Source organism: Aspergillus caelatus (assembly GCF_009193585.1).
Source record: "Aspergillus caelatus strain CBS 763.97 unplaced genomic scaffold BDV27scaffold_27, whole genome shotgun sequence".
Taxonomy (NCBI): domain Eukaryota; kingdom Fungi; phylum Ascomycota; class Eurotiomycetes; order Eurotiales; family Aspergillaceae; genus Aspergillus; species Aspergillus caelatus.
The window spans coordinates 17,877-37,257 of record NW_022475290.1 but is presented as its reverse complement, the minus strand read 5'-3'; the positions used below and the strand labels follow the sequence as shown (position 1 = coordinate 37,257).

Sequence of the window (19,381 nt, the reverse complement as noted above, 5' to 3'; positions counted from 1 at the left end):
AGACCTGAAGCCAAAGTGGGGAGTCGGTGGCTCCCCCAGGATTAAATCCAAGCCTCTTTTGAGCTGTCTGGGCATATAAATATTTGTCAATGGTCCACACATAATGCTACGATAGAACAGAATCAATCCTATTCTTGATTCTTTATGACGACAAGACCACAGCGTCCGAACGCTCTTCACCTTCTAACGTCAATTCACAACATCCGGACCTGCTTTTCTTTTTGGTTTCTGTGGCCTTACGTAAATATTCCCTCTTGTCAATATGCAGTCTCGAAGGTCTGCTATACAAAAAAGCAACGGATCACGCCGACGAAAATCGTCATTGTGTTGTGAGCCATGTCGCGAACGCAAATCTCGCTGCGACGGAAGGAAACCCATCTGCGGGCCTTGCACTCAACGGTCGCATGCGGCTGACCGGTGTCTTTACAGACGCAACATCGTCAGGCTATTGGACACCGATGAGTATGTTTCCATTGAAAGGTTAACGTGACCTTTGCTCACAGACATACAGATACCTACAAGTTCTTTATCGTCATATTCGGGAATTGGAAGAGGTGTGCCACGAAGCTGGGATTCCAGTGCCTACGTTTAATCCAGATGTTTTATCCATGGACTCGGATGGGGAGACACCTCAGATTGGCTTGGGAATCCAATTCGATGCTCAGACAACTCTTCCAGGTCAAGGGAATTCCCGCGCTTTTCCCCCTCCAATAAAGCCGGAAACCTTTCCCTCCCTTCTGACAAATCCACAGGAGGGTGATTTAAACTTGCTGAAGGCTAGTAATCTTATTGGTGGTAACGAAGGGTTTTCAAAGCAATCGAATAAATTTCTCGGTAGCCCACCTACTGCGTGCCTAATACGTCTTTTGACACAAGGGCCTCTGCTGAGAGATATCCCCTACGGTCCTACTCATACTCATTTAGATGGTTCCCTATTACCACCGCGAGATCTTGCCGACCATCTGTTAGGTTGCTTCTGGGATCGGGTTTACTGCCTTTATCCTTTCTTTGACCGATCCAGTGTCCAGGATGCCTACGAGGGTCTCTGGATATCCGGCAACGCAAAAGACAAAAAGGCCAGTAAACTCAACATCGGCCTGGGCGGCAGGTCTGACTCCGGTCGTCAGTCACCAGTCTTTATTTGTGCACTGAACACTATGTTTGCACTTGGGTGCCACTTTGCCGATTTCTCGGTTCCAGATCGGAATGCCATAGCCCATACCTTCTTCCTTCGGGCCAAACAGAATATTGGCCTGGATCTGCTGGAGATCCGCACTTTTGGGGCTGTCCAGACTCTTTTATTGGCGTCACTGTATCTTCAAAGCATACCCGATTCACATAAGTCTCGGGATTTGGTAGGAGTGGCGTGTAAAATTGTCCAGGGGCTTGAGTTTCACGACAATCAACCGGACAGCTTCAAGGACCCATTCGAATTAGAAATTCAGCGTCGCACATGGCATGGGTGTGTTATGATGGATACGTAAGTTCGTCCCTGACTTATTGTACTGGCTCTGGTAAAAGCTAACGGATGCAGAATCGTGGGCATGGCTTGTGGGAGGCCTAGTACAACGTCTTCCTTGCCGGCCATTCCACTGCCAGGGGCAGTAGGTCTTACCCCTACAAACACCAAGGACCCCTATTTGACAGCCTTCTACCCCGCTAGTCTAGAGCTGTGTAGCATTCTAGAAACTGCCCTGTCTGCTGTCCACAAAGCACGGTGCGACCGATCGAGCACCCCGGCTAGATCAACAGCTGTACAACAGGACGGATTAGATGTCGTGGTTAAACTGGAAGAAAAGCTATCCAAATATGAATCCAGCCTTCCATCATTCCTCAGTTGGAATCGTCCATTTAATCCAGCGACTGATGTGACTCAGCTGTTGACTTTGAGGCGTCAGAGAAATGTTTTACATGCAAGGTGCGACCCACGGTGCAATCCTCCTTACTGAGCATCCTAATCATGGTTCCAGATTTCTTTACCTGCGTCTCCGCCTCTACCGTGCCGCTTTTACTCAGCTCTGCTCTGAGATGCTGGCTCAAGAGGATTCCGAGACCGATCAGCATGACCCTGCCCTTTGGACGCTCTATCCATCGATGTTATTCACGTGTGCAGTGGCCTGCGTAAAAGCAGCCATCGACTTGGTTTCCCTAGTTTATGACAACTACCAAACTTCCGCCACCGACACCTGGTGGCACAATGGTTTCTGTAAGCCCCACCCCGATGCGATAAGTTATGGACGAGGCTGACCAACAGACACTTCGGTTGCGGGTATGGTCCTTGTAATGTCCTACACCTGCTTGCCCGCCCTGCCCGACATCGAGAAAACTGCCGTCAACGGAGCCTGGCGCAAGTGCGAACAAATCTTGCAGTTCATGATCCCGTATAATTTCTCTTCGAGAAACACGTTACTCTTTTTACGGGCCGCTCGGGATCGGATTCTATCGTATCTCGAAGAAGAAATTGAGACGGGCGCAACTGACATGGGCCCTGATTCCAGCCTTGTAGATGACATGGAGAATCCATTCGTCGATGAGGCAGACGGCTTGTTCAACGGAGCGAACTGGCTGGGCAGTGCCGTGGCTATGGTCGGACTGGGATTCCTGTGCCCGGCAGATTTCAAATGGTTTCAGGACTGGTTGGCAGAGGAGTTGCCGTGATTCTATGCAGTGCGACTGCGTGGTTTTTTTTTTTTCCCTCCAAGTATTGTTTAATTTTCACGCGCTTGTTTGATTGGTTCAGAATGGATTAATTTTACATCGTTCAGCCTCGTGGTGACTTGTCCATCGTACTAGAAAACAGCCACTTAGCGCCAGCGGCTATGCATGCGTTAGGCTGCGCTCCTCGGCACATATAACATCCTCATTAGTCACGGTTTTGACCCCATTCTTTTTCCACTTCATGTTGGGGTAAGCTCTGGGCATATTATCAGAGTAGCTCTCACAATGGAACTCAGCTCCGTAGACACGCCGCAGCCGCCCGAAGTCACCATCTTTGAAGATGATGGTATGATCCGGGTCCTAAATTTGCATTCACCTTCTAGAAGAGAAAGTACTGATATACGTTAGGCACCGATCAATGGAGACAGGAGGAAGAGGTTAACTTGGAGCAATACTTAAGTGTTGGTGTACCTGTCCGCTGCGATATGAATATACACCCGCTAACGAATCTTAGTCCCCCCAACGCTGCTCCACCCAGGTCGTGTATGCTTCTCAGTAGTCCACTTTCCAATTAAACTCACAGCGATGCAACGGCTAATAATCGTGATATAATAAGATTCCTCAAACAAGAAACATTGAAACAATGTGCTTCGCTCCTTAACCTCCCATCTGACTTCCAGCGTACCCTCAAGGATGACCTTAACGGGTCTTCTCACACTGAATATGGCTTCAACGGGAATGACATTTCCCGACATAGTTTGTCTCACATTTCTGTTGTTCCACTGTTTGGTGCCACTATGCTGATAAAAGATAGAATCATGGACCGTCTTCAAACTCAAAAAGGTCAACACTGCCGACGAGTATTACTGGATGCAACCCTCAGTCTTCGTCGAATGGCACATACCGCCCCAACAAAAGCCAGCCGATACTCGAAATTCAGACGGTGGTGCACAGCCAGCAACACCCGGCCTACAGAGAGTCTTCTTTGTGAGCCTCCCTCCCGACGAGCAACGATCAATACAGAAGAACTTCCCTAGCCGGCACTTGAGATACTATAACCCGTATATATGGCATGCAGTGTTCGCCCGCGAAGTAGCGATGTTATATGATAAATGCTTCTGGTCTCTACGAGATCTCGTTAGACACATAGAAAAGGTCTGCCGTCACTCATTTATCCTCCTCTTTTCCTCTCTACACTCAATAAACGAAATCAAAGAAAAAATATTAACAAAAGCAACACCAGAAACGAAACGTAAGTACCCTGGCAGAGTTACAAGCCACCAACTTCCCGAACCTCCACGACATCGCTCGACATATCTTCCACTCAACCGAGATCCTCGAGGTAGCCGAGCACACCATCAACAGCGTCGTGGTGGAGCAATCACGCTGGCGACAAGAGTTCGCGGAAATTGCTTCGAAGGCCCACGGCGCGCATCTCCAAACCGGACAGAAATTGGCCTTTGCCGCGAAGGAAATGCATTCGCTTAAAATTCGGTCGAAGTCGTTGACTGAAAGATTAGATAACGAGATTAATCTTGTTTGTTTCCCTTCTTTCTCTCTATATCATGTCTCCTGCCTCGCACTACCAACAGAAAAGAAAGACTAAGAAAAATGTAAAAGGCTTTCAACCTAGTCAACCAAGGCTTCGGCCGTAACGCCCAATCTGACAGCGCAATGATGAAAACCATTGGTCTCGTCAGTCTAATCTATCTTCCCGGGACATTTGTTTCGGTAATTGTCACCCTTTCTTATTGTCCTTTCCCGACACCCTATCTCATTCCCTACATTCGTGATCTAATGTATATTAGGGCATCTTCGGAACAAACTTCTTCGATTATCAAAGCGGCGAGGCGGAGTCGTGGGAAATGGCCAAGAACTTCTGGTTGTATTGGGCCGTGACTCTTCCGTTGACGCTAGCGACTGTTGTGGTTTGGGCGCTGTGGCATTATCGGTTGACGTTGAAGAAGGGGTATCGGAAAGGGAGAAGTAAGGTTAAAGGGAAGGATGAGGATCCTACGGATAAGGTTTGAATCCGGTCGCCCTTAGGGTTCTTCCTTGTAAAGCTCGGCTTGTTGGATTTGTTTTTTTATAATACCTTTATGAATAACGATTGGGATTTTCGGCTTTCGAAGGTACATATATAGTGATATGATGTTGATAGTTTCTCATTTGGGTAGTATATTGGCTAAATATTTAAACGAAATAGTGGTATATATCATTAGTATGTGATCTCTATCTATTGTGATGAGTATCATCCCGGGCCTAAAACACCGTATAGTTGAACGAGCCGATCATAAATCATACGTCACCGCTTGCCGTATCGCTCGTCTCTTCTTTAATCCGCACCGGATGCAGAAACCATTGACCATCTGTTTCAATGAACAATGGAGCCACCTCCACTGGTAAATTAATCCTCAACTCTCGAGCCGAATCCTGGAGCGACCGTAGGAGGCGCTTGGCCTTCTCGAACCGTCGCGAGAATGCTTTCGCTGCAATGCTGAGGATAATGAACGCTTCGCAGTTGTCGGCCTTCTGCAGGTTTTCTAAGAGGATGAACAGTGCCGCTTGGATCCACTGGGTGTGGAAGATGGGCATGTGTTCGAGACCCCACGTGGTTCGGTACATCTGCATCCAGTGGCCGATACTACGGGCGGAGGATAAACAGGTGGTGAGGGCTAGTACTGGGTTGATTGTGTCGTGATTCGTGTATGGAATAAGTTTTTCGCGCGACAGCCTGTGAGGGCTGTAGATGGCGATCAGAATGGCGTGGTAATACATACTACACGGGTTAGATCTTGCTCTGCATAGTTCCTGGCGGTAAACAACTCACTGTAAACATAGAATGTGCGGGATTTCGGTGTCCTTCCCTAACTTCAAGCATTGTGGTAGCCGTTCCGCCCACTCAGTTAGACGTTTATGGAATTCGGATGTCTTTTGTTCTATGTCTGGACGGGAACGAGGTGCCTCTTTGCGAAAATAAAAGTTTGCGACGTCATATGCAATTAGATTCAACGCACAAAGCTCGTTGAACAGACAGGTCTTGTGCGACGGCGTTCCGCCCGCGGGCGTTGGATATGGATGCCACTCGTCCTGATTCGATACATGATTCACCGGCAAGAAAGATGATTGGTGCGGCGGCTTTATTGTCGGTGTCTTCTCGTATAACAGGGCATGAGTCCTGGCTTAGATCAGTCGTCGCTCTTCACTGTTGTAGTAGTCTGGGTTCCTACGTGGCGCTATTGAATAAACCCCAGCTGGTGTTATTAACTACCCGGGCCATGCGAATTTCGTCTTCGTTGACTGTCGATGCGAGCACTGTGTACTTTTGCGACAGTTCGTGGGCTGAGTAGGCCAGTTGGCTTCGATAGATCCATGCCTGGCGGTCTTGACCGATCATACAAGCACTGCTTATTATTAGTCTGTCGCTCTGCGAGGGTATGTAGCGCAAGCACTTACCGCGCCCATAGCACACCGATACCTTGAACGGTGGGGAGACTGATTCTCCCTTCCTCTTTGTCCAGTAATCGTTTCGCCTCATCGTAAAAGTGGGCGCCTTTCGACGACACATCCCTAGGCACAGCATATGCTTCGGGATAATCTGAGTACGTCTGCGACCGTTATTATACAGAACACAACCTCGGACACAGACGGGGGACCACGTACACATGCATATGCTAGAATTGCATTGACCAAGAACGGAGAACAGTATTTGGCCCCCAGCAACCCCGCTTGCATATCGTAGATAAACCGATCACGATCAACCCAATTAGAGAAAGGATGGAACCAGGTGAGCCACAGGGAGACGAGATGCGAAACAAAATCGTTGTCCGAGACGACGCTAGTCCAGGGCTTCGCGGGGACCTGAAACAAGGGTTGATCCGACAATCGCTTCGCATCCAGGATCCGACGCACTGATCGCGAGTCCGCCTCTTGTAATCGCTGGACCTCATGACTCACCTCAATGAGCTCGGGCATAAGGGCCAGTTCAGATTCGGGCACCTGATGGTTGAGATAGTATTGGATCTCCGGCAGCGAGGCATTACTTCGAATCAAATTGAGCAAGGGAATCGTGCTCCGGTTGCCACTTTCTCGTAGGACGCTGACCAGGCGAAAAAGAAGATCCTCCTTCTCCTCGAGTTGGTCGATCTTGCGTTTTAAGGCTCCGCGGCGACGTTTATCGAGAGTCTGATCGAGGGTACATTCGAGGCGGCTTTTGACGCAGTTCGCACAAGGTGCAGTCCCCGTGCACTACGCATGTCAGTATCGAGAGCTATTGGTACAGGGAACGAAATAATACCTTGAGCTTGCGAGCCTTGCAGGCTGAACACGCTGTGCCGACGTTTTTCCTCCGTGGGTGAGCGTCATTGCCACCCGGGGTACCGGGCGGCGCGGGTGCCAGCCGTCGTTTGGAGTCTGTCATGATGTTCTGCAGACATCAATCCATGATGAGGGCGGAGAAAAAGGGCCTTTGAGGGCGAAAAAGGGATAAGAGGCGGGAAAAGAAAGCAACGAAGGGATGAAATCAAAGAGCAAGGAATTGGATACCAGGAATTCCGTCTAACTCTCGCGCGTCGGCGTAATTGGTGGGCGGAAATGCACGCCACTTTCCCCGCATAGAGGACGTTTCGGGATTACCGTAAGTTACACAAGCGTCGGGTGGCTCTGACACTTGACTATACCACATTGGGGTAAATTGCGACGCGTTCGTACGAAAATACTTTACAATAGACTTACAAGCCATTCTAGAAGATAGTTTCCGCCAATCAAATCCTTTCCCTCGATTGGACCCAGTCGCCGATTCTTTTGGTTCTTCCCAACAACTGTTAACGGGATGCCGAAAGCCCTAAATATGAGACAACAAGACAAGCTTTGATTTAAGTTATAAAGTGATTGTTGTAAGATGAATAATGGACCATATTAGTAAACACTTTCACAAATAGAAAGCTAGTGCTCTCGCATGAACCATGATCAAATTAATTTAGACGGATGCTCGGAGGAGCAGAAGTACTCCACACCCAGCTAGATAGATATATATATATATATATGCTCTATTATACACGATGAACGATGCTTTATAATTCAGCCGATTAAACAACACCGCTCTTGCTCTTAAACCCGGACTTCTCACCACGGTCATTGCTGGACAAAGACCCATCTGGCACAACACCTTCATTTTCCTCATCTGGCTGCCAGAACTTCTTTTTTCCCCTCGCAGCTCTCTTGACCCAAGGTGGGAAGAAGCCACCAGGGAGTTTCCAGGTCCATGCATCCTTCTCATCCTTGTTCGGGGGCACAATCCGTCCAAAGCTCGCCTTTTCAACGATCCACACCATCGTATTGATGCAGATGTAGCTCAGGATACCAGCAATCAAGCCGTACGCGATACTGTAGGTAAAAGGCATAATGGCGATAGTGAGGAAGGCTGGAATGGCATCACCGTAGTACTTCCAGTTGATTTCCGCGGCAGCTTTACACATGAGGGCACCGACGATGACGAGGGTGCAGCCGGTCGCCCAGGGAGGAATCGAGGCAAAAATCGGAGCGAAGAAAACAGCGATGAAGAAGCAGAGGCCGGTCACACACGAGGTCATACCAGTTTTACCTCCTTCCGAGATACCAGCACCACTCTCGACGAAGGCTGTCACGGGAGGAGTGCCAAAGAGCGAACCGATAGAAACACAGATCGCGTCAACCATCTGTAAACTTCTGTTAATATCATTTAAAATCGGGGACGGATACGGTTATACATACATAGGCGAAAGCACTGCCCTCAAAGTCCTGAGTGCGCTCATCAATAGCACCAGCGAAGCGCGCCATAGAGTAGAGGGTACCAGTAGTGTCAAGAATGTCGACATACTGTTGATTCAATCCAGTTAGTCCCGCCTGCGCGACACGTGATAACAGAACCAACTCACTAAGAAGGTAATGAACGCCAATCCAAACTGCGAGCCATGTCCTGAGAGGTCCCACTCTTGCGCCACGAGCGTATGCTTAATCGGGTGGAAGGTTACCACTTGTTTGAAGAAATCGAAGTTGCTGTCTCCCAATTCCGTGTGCGGGAAATACGTGACTGGTGTCGGACGGGGCCACGAGATGATCGAAACCAACAGAATACCGATAATGACTGCACCCTTGACACGGTACAGCATCAACATTGCCGTCAAGACACCACCACAGAAGATACCAACCCACATGGCAGGGTTGCGCATCTTGTCACTGGCGGGACACATGCCGGTGGTAGCATCACGCATGGAAGAATGGCATCCGGCAAGCTCCATTGGAGTATCCGTCGAACCAGTGACCAGACCAATTCCAGCACTATAGCTCAGTCCGATGAGCGTCAAGTACAAGCCAATGCCGGTACCCGTCGCCAGTTTAATTGACGCAGGTAATGCTCGGGCCAGCCACTGCCGGATTCCCATGAGTGTCAGGGCTAAGAATACAAATCCTTCCACAAACACCGCTGTCACCGCGACGCGATATGGGATCATTCCAAAGCCGTGATGTCCAACCACTGTATATGCGAAGTATGCGTTCAGGCCCATTCCAGGTGCCAACGCTACAGGCAAATTCGCCAACAAACCCATGAAGAATGTTCCCAGAGCAGCAATGGCTGCTGTGGCAGTGACCAGATCCCGTTTGACTTCCTGCACGCACAGCAGATACTCGGTGTTCGAATTACACTTGTCGGCCCAGCTCTCTGGCGGACAAACGCACGTGCCGCCTGAATCCGAGGTAATGGTGGAATTGACGCTAATAATGTACGCCATGGCGAAGAAGGTCGCCAATCCGGCTCGAATTTCGGTAAAGAAAAAGCTTCCCTTTCGTTCTTGGGGCTATATGTTTGTTAGAAATCGTCCACTGTTTTCACCTCATACAGATGTCACCATCATGACTTACATGGCCGGAATTCTCCAGACGGAACCATCGCCCAACTGGCGACCGCGCCACCTTAAGATTGGTACGATGTATCCAACCCATATTGTCTAGGTTTGAAGTTGATGGACTGGGAAAAGGCGTCTCAGCCTGGGGTATAGTTGAGGCAACGCCTAACACAAAAAATTCAAGAAACCTTGCGGAGAAGGCGGGTTTTTATTCCACCCATGGAGGGGCCCAGTCCAGGCAAAAAAAAAAAAAAAGATAAAAAAAAGAAAAAGATAAAAAATTTGCTAAACCCTTCCTTCGCCTCAAGTGCTTATCAGTGGCGCGTGTGACTGTCATCTTGGCAATGACCGTATAGGAGCCACTTAAGGGACTGGAATGCCAGTCAGATGTACGGTTCTCTTGCCGACCGGTCCAAGGATCGAATCAGCAATGCAGCTACTGGACCCCGAGCGGTTGAACCATACCTATTTGGTGCTGAAGTGGAGGTTTCATGAGACACACGCGGGTCTCGCCGATTTTTTGCGTTTCGGTCCACAGCTCTTCAGCTTATCGCAAGGAGATTTTTTATCTCTACCCGTCCGGGTTTCTCGAGGGACGCGAGATTAATTCTCTTGGCACCGCGGAAATTTTACCGTTTCTTTACTGTGAACGGCAAGTCCGGAACGTGCCATCAGAATTTCATTGCCCATGAGATTTTACCGTGTTTACTGTGCGGAGTGCATTATGCAGGAAACATCTCATCCATACATTCTCCTTACATCTCGAACTCCTGCAGCGACTACCCCGACTTTTCCTCGAAAACTGCCGCGGTCGGCGCAAACTTACTCATCCGTCGCAACGTGGGGCCCCAGATGATGAATCCCAATGGAATGGGGATCATGATAGCGGCAAGACAACCCAACAGCGTTCCAGCCCACTGAACACCCAGGTTGACAAACATCTGACGTGAAAAAAGCGGAAAACACGCCCCGACGGCAGACCGGAGGATGGTGTTGGCGGCGAAGACCGAAGCGGCACTTGTCCTATCAGTCTTGCTGCTTACTTGGCGTTTTATCGGGCTTCGATAAAGGGAAATGCTTACAATTGCAGATACGAGTCGATCAGATAGTTGAAGCATTGCAGGAAAATGCAATAGATACCAAACCCCACCAAAAGCCCAGATGCCGTGGGAGCCATCCAGTGGATGTTCTTCGTCCAGCCTGTCCAACCGAACCTGTTTCTGTCAAAATGTTGAGAAAACAATGAGCAGAGTGGGTGCATACCAAAAGAGACCTACCGTGAAGGCGATTCCGCCCACGATTACCGGGGGTAATCGCCATTCCGGCACCGGGATATCGTTATTAGCCATTAATTTCTTCGTATATGCAGACTGGCTGAGGAGAGTGTAAGCACCCCCAGCAAACTCGCCGATGATTAGCCCGATGAATGGCAGGCTCCCGACTCCCAAGTTCATCCCATGGATCTGCTGGAATACGACGGGATATGCCCCCAGCAGCGCATACATCAGCCCGTAGATGAAAGACATGTACAATGTCACCAAGAAGACAATAGGCTCCGTGAGTAACATGCGGAAGGGCCGACTGAAGTTAACTGTGATCAAATGGTTGAAATCAATCTCGACCTCGTCTTGTTTCGCATGGATTCCCCAATTATGAGTTTGGCGTCGTAGTATGGACGCCTTTTCCACCAACACCATGGGCGCATAGGTTTCTCGGAAGAAGAAGAGCAACAACGCCGATCCGAAGAAACCCATAATGGCGGCAATATACATGGTCCATCGCCAGTGGAGGTAACTCATGGTGATGAATCCGCCCGTAAATGGGGATGCGAATGGCCCAACAAACACCGCCATGGCAAACATGGCGATAGCCACGCCGCGATGACGATTATTGTAAATATCGGCGAATACTGCCGGGACAAGGGCCAGCGGACTAGCGGCGAAGAACCCAGCGAAGAACCGGGTCAACATGATCGTCTGGACATCTTTAGCTGTTGCTGTCCCAATGGTGAAGATGCTAGCCCCAAAGGCACCCGCAGTAAGTGGCCATCGTCGGCCGGCCAGCTCCGAAGCTGGGGCCCAGAATGTTGGTCCGGCAGCGAAACCTAAGACATAGAGCGTCACACCTAATGTCGTGACTTCCGTACTAACGTGGAATTCTTCACTGGTCGCGGCGACTGTCGAAGAGAAGATCGCACTGGCGAATGAAGACACGAAAGTGACATACGCGAGAATGCAGGACAAAAGAATCCTATTCATTCAGCTTAGACGATCGTCTCGAGCCACTGAGCATGGTGTTTACCTACTTGGTACTCATACGCCAGTTATGCGGATCCATTGGGTCCTCTCCCGTGAATTCTACGACATATTTCTCGGGGTCAGGCAGCAACGGAGGATAATCCTTTCCGCCGCCAAATGGTAGCCATTGATCTCGTGGGGCTGGTCCAGCTGTCGATCCAACGGTCGACCGGTGTGTCAGACGAAGCGACTCGATTCGTGAGAGCTCAACATTGGTGGAGCGTCGGCTCAGCGTTGATGGTCTAACGGATTCGAACGCCGGGCTATGCTCTGGATGGGCGGTGGGAATCTCAGACAGATTGCTACTTGAACTGCTGGCTGAGGACATCTTTGGATTGATCGCCTTTACCTCCCCTGGGAGTCGTATGGTGTACACGTTATTAATTCGCGAGGGGTGGCCATGAGAGCAATGACGTTCGTCAATATATATCGATCCATGGGTCCATTAGACTTGTAACCTATTGTGGTTCCAGCACTCATCTATCCACCTCACCAACTCTGGGTTGATGGGTACGTGACGTCATCGATATAACTGGAGGCTATTGTAAAAGGTGTGCCCCCAATGATATTCCCCAACATCCCTACAACATTGATGTCCTCTTCGCTGCAGCTGTATAGCAATATCGCCCTGTCAACCACAAAGAACATTCCTAAACACACCTTGCTTCTACCGGAAACCCCACATGGTGGGTCCAACTTTATGGAACCTGTGAGGGGTGACGTTTTGGTCTATAATTACATTAATATACTAGAAGTATACTGCTAGGTTTAATGTAGAATTCAACTGAAATTGTAGATGAGCTAACCGATTTAAAAAGATTCGAGACAGATTTAAGTTAATTCACCAAAGAACCCGAACTGAAAACCCTATCTAACATCGATCTCTAGTCCCCATGATATCGCTTAGAATACTTCAAATTGCACTTAAATTCGGATGACCCTATCGTCAGCAGCCCGGCTCTCATCTAGTTTTACCACGTTCTTTTTTCGAGTGCTCCTGCTTTTGGTACTGAATCTAGAATGGCGTTCAAAGGCACCAGCTAGGGTACATGCGGGATATTGTTCCTGGAGTATTCGAAGTGATATTTCCATTATTAGGAGGTTTCATATCCTGTATTATTGTTAAGCGTATAAAACGGTGGTCCTTTTGAAATCACCCTACAGGTGTATTATTCATACAAAAGAATCGGCAATTTTTCACGAATCCAGAGTCAGTCATAAGAGTTTGCCGAATCTAATTCTAGTTCGCGTGGACAATGTGATAAGCATATCTCATGAATATGACAATCTCGAAAACGCATTTTAGGTTTTTGACCGACAACTATTTTGATTTTCCCAACCTAGAACCAAATTAATGGTGAAAGGCTCGTAATGCCCCGGTTTCACTCCCTACAGCCGGCGAGACGCTATGCATTGATATTAGTATTTGCCCCGTACCATAGTTGCTCGCTTTACTTACATACATGTAGAGTGCGCATAAGCTCAACAGATAGCAACAGATAATACATATTCTTATCTCTTCCAATACTGCAATATGCTAACTGCTAGATGAGACTGTTTGCATACATTTAGAGATAGACCTCATTTAAACCTTGATCAAATATTGTATTAGACTTTCATGGTTCACCTGTATTTGAGTGATTTTATTGGTGTATAGCCTTGTCTCCTCGTCCCACCTGTCAGAAGTGATACCGCAAAGTAACAAATAAGTAGACTGCTGAGCCTTCTCTCATACTAGTAATCAATTTGCGGGTCAATATTATATTCTAGTACTTAAGGGTGAATAAGTTGTAGTAACTATTTGATCTGTTGGTTTAACAAGTCACAAGATATACAGTCAGTCCATTTACCCACCCAGATCGCAAGCATGACTTGAAGCCTCGTTTGCACTAATTCATCACATAAGCACTAAATGGTTTAGCTCCTCACAATATGAAACTAAACCCCGCAACGACGTCAAAGAAAAAGCATAAGTAGGACTATGGCAGCAATCAAAGAATCAATACATTGCAACCAGATTCTCATTTTCTGTCTACCAATCTCGAACATTTCATACAGTTATTAAGAGCCATGGCTGAGGTCAGTGGCACGTGCGACCCGGCGTTCTCGTCCGTGCGCGACATTTTGCAGCAAAACATCTCCTCTGACAAAGAGCTTGGCGCCTCCATCTGCATCAGGGTCAAGGGAAAGACCGTCGTGGATATTCGCGGCGGCTACGCGGACGCAGCGCGTTCAAAGCCATGGACCGAGAATACAACTGTATCGGTCTGGTCAATGACCAAGTCGGTCATGGGTTTGGCTATGCTACTTCTAATCGATCGCGGCCTGGTCGATCCAGATGCCCCGGTTGCTAAATACTGGCCGGAGTTTGCTGTTAACGGTAAAGAGGGTGTGTTGGTTCGACACTTTATGAGCCACACGGCTGGCCTGCCATCCTTCGACCCCCCGATCGACGAGGCCACCCTGCTTAATGTGCCCCAGGCGACCGAAAACCTAGTTCAACAGAAACCCTGGTGGACACCGGGCACGGCACACGGGTATCACCTTTGCTCCCAGGGACATCTCATTGGGGAGCTAGTCCACCGCATAACGGGGAAAACGCTGGGCGAGTTTGTGCACGATGAGCTGGCTGTTCCCCGTAATGCCGACTTCCATCTCCCCGTGGCGGAAGAAGAATGGGATCGTATCGCAGAAATGGTGCCTGCCTCGACGAACATGGACCTCTCTTGGTTAGACCCTAACAGTATCATGTATCGTGCTATGACTGGTAGTCCTGCTAATCCACACTTGCCCAAAGAGCCTGCGTTCCGTCGCAGTGGTCTTGGATCAATCGGTGGCTTTACCAACGCACGCGGGGCCAACGACATTTTATCCATCCTCACGCAGAATGGCACTGTAGATGGGAAGCGCTTCTTGGATCCTGAGACGATCGACAAAATATTCGAGGTACAGGCCAGTGGCCCAGACCAGGTTATCGGATTAAATATCGCGTGGGGGCTTGGTTTCGGCATTGATATGCTAGGTGCCGTGGATTGGATTCCATCTGGAAAGTTGGCCTTCTGGGGAGGATGGGGGGGGTCTTTTGCGCTTATGGATCTCGATCGTCAAATGACTTTTACGTATGCGATGAATAAGATGGGCATGAGTATTCTTGGTAATGAGCGGACCGGGGATTATGTGAAGGCTGCTTATGCGGCGTTGGAAGGGTATAACGCGTGACAGTCGACTATATGGTCGTTTGATGTAGCGTGCTTGGGGATACATACCGTTGCTTATTTGATTATTATCTCTAACTGTATTTGACATATATCCAGTTGGCCAATCCAGTAGCGTTATTCTACAGCTCATCTTGTAGACAGCGAAGTATTCTTCTTACGTATGTACATACTTTCGGAACTTTTGTGGTATGATTACTATTCATTTTAACTTAGTCATAATACTGAACATATGTATGTGAACCGCACTAGTTCGGGGTCATATGTCAGTTCCGAAACCTCGGTATACAAGTACAAGCCCTATTTATGAGATCGACACTTAGTTCCTCCGCATTATTCGCAACAGCTGCCATATTAGGAAATAGATCTGGCACATCACGCATCCACAGTCAAATAAATATTGTAGACATAAATACCCTCAACCGATCACACATCGAAGGCCCCCAATTCAACGCTTTCCAGCATTATCCATCACCCAACCGGAGGACCGTCAAAATGGCCGTCGCCAAAGTCCTCCTCCCCTCACTAAGCCTCTTCGTCTTCTACGCGATCTTCTACTACGCAGACATAAACGGCCTTCGCGCACTAGGCGAGCAGTACATCGCATCTGGAGCCCTCCCCGGAACCAATGAGCCCCTCCGCACAATCTACACCGGCATCGAGCCAATCGACCATCTCCTGACAACCCTAACGGCCTTCTTCTGGCCAACAACAGATGGCAGCAACCCATCGCTGCTCCTCCACTCAATCGCCTTCTCCGGAACATTCGGCTCAGCCTGGGTGCTCATCACCCTCGAAGCATGGCGAAAGGGGAACGCATGGACAATTGCAGCATTGTAATCCTCACCCCCTCTCCTCTACCCGACTCTCCCCTCATTGAGTTCCAAAGCTAACCGGAAACAAAAAGCCCAATGATCTTCGGCCTAACAGCCCAAGTTCTCACCTTCGCCTTCGCAGCCCCCCTCTACTGCTTCTTCCACCTCATAACCTCCAGAACAGCCAAAAACCCAACCCCCGACAACCTCCGCATCTCGCGCGCTATCACAAACACCCTCCCCCTCGTCTTCATCCTAGGCTACATGGTACCCACCCAGCTCCTGATCCTCCCAATCTCAGAGCACATAACATTTGACCTGAAGCAAATCTTCATCGCCATCTGGCAGCCCTGGCCCGCCTACGTCTCCATCCTCCTCACCCTCATCTACACCATCACCACCCCCTTCACATCCTCAGATAGCACAACCCCAACCAGCGAGCGCAAGTCCCTCAGTTCCCTGAGATGGGTCTACGCATTCGCATTCGGTAACACAGCACTTACGCATCTCGTCTCGTGGATTATTTCCTTGGCTTCTGTTCTCGTCCCTGGTATCTTTAGTGGGGAGTTTGTGGATGCCCTGCATCCTGGACGGGTGTTTGAGGTCCCGATTCCATGGGAAGATCCTGTTCGGACTGTGGCTAGTGTCGGGCATGGGGTTCATGCGTTCTTGAGGTGGGATTATATTATTGGGTCACTCGGAGTGCTGGTTTGGGCGGGGAGTCTTTATGCAGCTGCGCAGAGGGGGGTTTATGGTAGGGTTGGGTGGTTAGGGCTTTTTGGGAAGGCGGTTTTGTTAAGTATTTTTGTGGGGCCTGTGGGCGCTGCTGTGGAGTTAATGTGGGAGAGGGAGGAGTTGGTTCTTGCGAAAAGGGGTTCAATTGAGAATCGGAAGAAGGATTCTTAATTCTCAGGTGAGGGTTGGAGGCGACTTGGTATGTTGGTTGGTGGTGAAGTTGTGAGGTGAGGTGGGGATAGGGATTATATAGTTATAAATTGTTGGATTTTGGTAGTTTTAAAGAGATTAGTGTGTCATTTGCCATTCTCTGTACATACTCTGTGCATACTTATAGTCTTGTTGATCGTCTCAGGTCAAATTGAACAGGAACTGAAACCACCTTATCCCGGATATAATCCGCAAATCCCTTCCCGTACCCGTCCAGCCGGCTGGAACTACTGACCCCACGGCCTAGGATGCCATAGATAACAAAATGCACTGCATTGATATGTGGGAATTCCACCCTCTCGATTGAGAACGAGTCATCCCAATCATCGCCGAGAAGATGCCGCATTCGCGAAATGGTCATGAACGACCGGAGCCACTCCCAATAAGTCGGGTTGGAGACGAAGATCCCAAAGTTGAGGTTCGCGCCTTTGTCACCCGACCGAGCAAGTGCGATGTCTCCGAGGCGGATCTCCTTTGTTGGACCGTTGTAAACTGTTGGCGATACTGGATCGTAGCTTTCGCGTGGCTGCAGGGGTTCGTATTGCATTGGGCGCGGGATGCCGAAGGATGTGGTTTTGGATTGGCCGTCTAGAATATTGACCTGTTCGTTGATGTCGGACTGGTTGATGATGGCGGGATAGTATGCGATGAATGGGCGCGGGAAGGCTGTGCGCATGTCGGAGGATGCGTGGAAACCTATTCATTGGTGAGTTTGTTTGTGCATTTGATGGGATATGGGGTAACACACCGGAGAAGTGTTTGAGTGAGATTTGGCCTAGTGCCTTTGCGACGGTTGATACCGTTTGTGCTGTGCGGGCTGCGATGAAGATGCGTATATATGTGGTGCTCTTTAGCTGAGATGATGGATTTGGGTCGGGAACTCCGACTCTATGGCTGATTCAGTCATCTGCTCTCACGAAGGTATGTCCTGGCGGTAAATAATGCTTGGAGTTTGCCTACCTCTGAAATTCGAGTGTTTCAAGATCATTAGCAGTACCTTCAGGAAGGAAATGACGGATCTGCTTCTCGAGGAGGTCCCACTTCTGCGTAGTAGCATATCCAGTTGCATTCAAAAGTAGTTCTGCCTCATACCCCCCAGGGTAGAAAACTGCAAGCTTGGTAGTGGGAGGCGGCGGTGACCCTTTGACGCCGGATACACGGACTCTGTCTATCGTTAGAGCTAGCATAAAAAGGGGCGTTATTAACAAGTACCTATCCTTGCCAACATCCTCGACGGCGATATCACCAATATGCGCACTAACATCACTGTTCAAGTAGACATTGCCCTGCAGCTCATACAGGAATTGGCATGTCACTGTGTCAGTGTTCACAACTCCTTGGGTTCCCGGGTGCTTGGTGATGATGCAGGTCCCGTCCTTCTCAATCTCAGAAATGGGAAATCCAGGAGCAATAAGATCCTCAAGCGGATATTTATCAAAGCCAGCAAAGTTGGCCCCGGTGACATATGCCGAACATTCAATTAGGTGGCCTGCAATAAGTGCTCCCGCAAGTCTATCGTAGTCCGTTTCGCTCCAGTTGTACCAGAACCAGGCTGCTGCAATAACGGGACTGGCATCAGCAACACGCCCACAAATGATAATCTGTGCGCCACGCCTCAAGCCCTCAACGATACCACGGGCCCCAAGGTATGCATGGGCTGATGTCATGGGGACTGGCTTTCCGTCGGTTGTATTCGTAAACGCATATGTCAACCTCGATGAGACAATGGAGGGGTTTCCAGAATCCAAGTGCTGTAATTCCTCTTTGCTGGTGGGCATGTTAGGCCCGACTTGAGAGTATAAATCATCCCCTGATACATAAGCCACACGTATGTCAAGTTTCTTCTCAGCCGTCTGCAACGAGCAAATTAGTTGCGCTTCTTGTTTGGCGATCGCAAAAGCCACTTACTAAAGCCTCAACCTTCAACGCAAGTGCTCTAGGGTCCAAAGCACCCCCGTTGATTACTACGCGGATGCCCTTTTCTGCGATGACATCGATTGTTTGCTGTAGTCCCTGCCAGGCTGTTTCCTCGTAGCCCGAATGTTTACCGGCACGCCAGGCCTCGGCATTCTTGGCCAAGTTGACTTCTGTTCTCACGCTTAGCTTATGACAACCATCTGTAACGGTCACTGAGAAGCGTACCCGCAAGATAGTCACCGGTGATAAAATCGACGTCGCCCAGTGTCGCCTGGCGGTACATCTCATACGCTGGGTCGCCTAGTTAATCAGGCAGTCAGCGTCTGCAAACTTAGTGAACTAAAAATCGATGAACACACCATGGTAGCCAGAGCAGTTGGCTACTTTCACAGGTCTATTTTCAGGATCGCGCAGCATCTTCAAGTGAATCTAGTTATCTGTGCGATATGAGTGATATGATTTAGTTGGTGTTATATATTATGGGGCTGTGGTGATCGACTTGGACATCACGCTATATATTTTATAGCTGCCTGAGTGGTCTTCCACAAACCGCTGGAATATAATCCCAATTCATTCGACTAATGAAAGCTTGCCATGAGGCATTTCCCCGCAAAGTTATCCACCGCTGATCATTGCTTTATGCTTGGCCA

The 19,381-nt window shown here is 49.0% G+C and overlaps 8 protein-coding genes across 8 annotated transcripts; 4 read left to right on the top strand and 4 right to left on the bottom strand.

Moving 5' to 3' along the window:
* The first annotated feature begins 83 nt into the window (after positions 1 to 83).
* Positions 84 to 2,876, top strand: BDV27DRAFT_55541 (transcription factor domain-containing protein). Its single transcript, XM_032076922.1, has 5 exons — positions 84 to 462; positions 512 to 1,480; positions 1,535 to 1,918; positions 1,971 to 2,206; positions 2,255 to 2,876. Exons 1-5 carry the CDS (start codon positions 263 to 265, stop codon positions 2,656 to 2,658), a joined length of 2,193 nt encoding a protein of 730 aa, XP_031931103.1. The 5' UTR covers positions 84 to 262; the 3' UTR covers positions 2,659 to 2,876.
* BDV27DRAFT_55535 (uncharacterized protein) lies at positions 2,795 to 4,822 on the top strand. Its single transcript, XM_032076921.1, has 8 exons — positions 2,795 to 3,004; positions 3,067 to 3,119; positions 3,173 to 3,201; positions 3,275 to 3,414; positions 3,473 to 3,813; positions 3,902 to 4,195; positions 4,279 to 4,389; positions 4,467 to 4,822. The coding sequence occupies exons 1-8, from the start codon at positions 2,944 to 2,946 to the stop codon at positions 4,686 to 4,688; spliced, it is 1,251 nt and encodes a 416-aa protein (XP_031931102.1). The 5' UTR covers positions 2,795 to 2,943; the 3' UTR covers positions 4,689 to 4,822.
* BDV27DRAFT_55549 (putative C6 transcription factor) lies at positions 4,803 to 7,180 on the bottom strand. Its single transcript, XM_032076923.1, has 6 exons — positions 6,956 to 7,180; positions 6,322 to 6,906; positions 6,115 to 6,266; positions 5,889 to 6,062; positions 5,489 to 5,836; positions 4,803 to 5,437 (listed from the first exon to the last, which is right to left on the bottom strand). The coding sequence occupies exons 1-6, from the start codon at positions 7,076 to 7,078 to the stop codon at positions 4,957 to 4,959; spliced, it is 1,863 nt and encodes a 620-aa protein (XP_031931101.1). The 5' UTR covers positions 7,079 to 7,180; the 3' UTR covers positions 4,803 to 4,956.
* Positions 7,181 to 7,606: 426 nt separating this feature from the next.
* On the bottom strand, positions 7,607 to 9,785 carry BDV27DRAFT_55517 (NCS2 family permease). The gene is made up of 4 exons (XM_032076920.1): positions 9,559 to 9,785; positions 8,574 to 9,494; positions 8,410 to 8,514; positions 7,607 to 8,354 (listed from the first exon to the last, which is right to left on the bottom strand). Exons 1-4 carry the CDS (start codon positions 9,637 to 9,639, stop codon positions 7,746 to 7,748), a joined length of 1,716 nt encoding a protein of 571 aa, XP_031931100.1. The 5' UTR covers positions 9,640 to 9,785; the 3' UTR covers positions 7,607 to 7,745.
* A 536-nt stretch (positions 9,786 to 10,321) lies between these two features.
* Positions 10,322 to 12,624, bottom strand: BDV27DRAFT_168618 (MFS transporter; the record flags this gene model as incomplete). Its single annotated transcript, XM_032074816.1, has 4 exons — positions 11,848 to 12,624; positions 10,806 to 11,792; positions 10,625 to 10,756; positions 10,322 to 10,559 (listed from the first exon to the last, which is right to left on the bottom strand). The coding sequence occupies exons 1-4, from the start codon at positions 12,165 to 12,167 to the stop codon at positions 10,322 to 10,324; spliced, it is 1,677 nt and encodes a 558-aa protein (XP_031931099.1). The 5' UTR covers positions 12,168 to 12,624.
* Positions 12,625 to 13,806: 1,182 nt separating this feature from the next.
* BDV27DRAFT_122876 (serine hydrolase domain-containing protein) lies at positions 13,807 to 15,232 on the top strand. The gene has a single exon (XM_032065737.1). The coding sequence runs from the start codon at positions 13,910 to 13,912 to the stop codon at positions 15,056 to 15,058; it is 1,149 nt and encodes a 382-aa protein (XP_031931098.1). The 5' UTR covers positions 13,807 to 13,909; the 3' UTR covers positions 15,059 to 15,232.
* Positions 15,233 to 15,549: 317 nt separating this feature from the next.
* Positions 15,550 to 16,775, top strand: BDV27DRAFT_154344 (uncharacterized protein; the record flags this gene model as incomplete). Its single annotated transcript, XM_032071949.1, has 2 exons — positions 15,550 to 15,890; positions 15,962 to 16,775. 2 exons carry the CDS (start codon positions 15,550 to 15,552, stop codon positions 16,773 to 16,775), a joined length of 1,155 nt encoding a protein of 384 aa, XP_031931097.1.
* A 160-nt stretch (positions 16,776 to 16,935) lies between these two features.
* On the bottom strand, positions 16,936 to 19,148 carry BDV27DRAFT_142272 (acyclic terpene utilization AtuA family protein; the record flags this gene model as incomplete). Its single annotated transcript, XM_032069929.1, has 6 exons — positions 16,936 to 17,510; positions 17,563 to 17,702; positions 17,775 to 18,667; positions 18,723 to 18,901; positions 18,957 to 19,031; positions 19,091 to 19,148. 6 exons carry the CDS (start codon positions 19,146 to 19,148, stop codon positions 16,936 to 16,938), a joined length of 1,920 nt encoding a protein of 639 aa, XP_031931096.1.
* Between the last annotated feature and the right edge of the window lie 233 nt (positions 19,149 to 19,381).

Excerpts from the sequence above, each read along its gene's own strand:
- BDV27DRAFT_55541 (XM_032076922.1), top strand. The coding sequence starts at position 263 with ATGCAGTCTCGAAGGTCTGCTATACAAAAAAGCAACGGATCACGCCGA. Across the intron at positions 463-511 it reads AGGCTATTGGACACCGATGA|ATACCTACAAGTTCTTTATC; the intron begins GTATGTTTCCAT and ends ACAGACATACAG. Across the intron at positions 1,481-1,534 it reads GGGTGTGTTATGATGGATAC|AATCGTGGGCATGGCTTGTG; the intron begins GTAAGTTCGTCC and ends TAACGGATGCAG.
- BDV27DRAFT_55535 (XM_032076921.1), top strand. The coding sequence starts at position 2,944 with ATGGAACTCAGCTCCGTAGACACGCCGCAGCCGCCCGAAGTCACCATC. Across the intron at positions 3,814-3,901 it reads TCGTTAGACACATAGAAAAG|AAACGAAACGTAAGTACCCT; the intron begins GTCTGCCGTCAC and ends AAGCAACACCAG. Across the intron at positions 4,196-4,278 it reads TAGATAACGAGATTAATCTT|GCTTTCAACCTAGTCAACCA; the intron begins GTTTGTTTCCCT and ends AAAATGTAAAAG.
- BDV27DRAFT_55549 (XM_032076923.1), bottom strand. The coding sequence starts at position 7,078 with ATGACAGACTCCAAACGACGGCTGGCACCCGCGCCGCCCGGTACCCCG. Across the intron at positions 6,907-6,955 it reads GCAAGGCTCGCAAGCTCAAG|TGCACGGGGACTGCACCTTG; the intron begins GTATTATTTCGT and ends TGACATGCGTAG. Across the intron at positions 5,837-5,888 it reads GGTTTATTCAATAGCGCCAC|GACTCATGCCCTGTTATACG; the intron begins GTAGGAACCCAG and ends GATCTAAGCCAG.
- BDV27DRAFT_55517 (XM_032076920.1), bottom strand. The coding sequence starts at position 9,639 with ATGGGTTGGATACATCGTACCAATCTTAAGGTGGCGCGGTCGCCAGTT. Across the intron at positions 8,515-8,573 it reads TGGCGTTCATTACCTTCTTA|TATGTCGACATTCTTGACAC; the intron begins GTGAGTTGGTTC and ends TTGAATCAACAG. Across the intron at positions 8,355-8,409 it reads AGGGCAGTGCTTTCGCCTAT|ATGGTTGACGCGATCTGTGT; the intron begins GTATGTATAACC and ends AGAAGTTTACAG.
- BDV27DRAFT_122876 (XM_032065737.1), top strand. The coding sequence starts at position 13,910 with ATGGCTGAGGTCAGTGGCACGTGCGACCCGGCGTTCTCGTCCGTGCGC.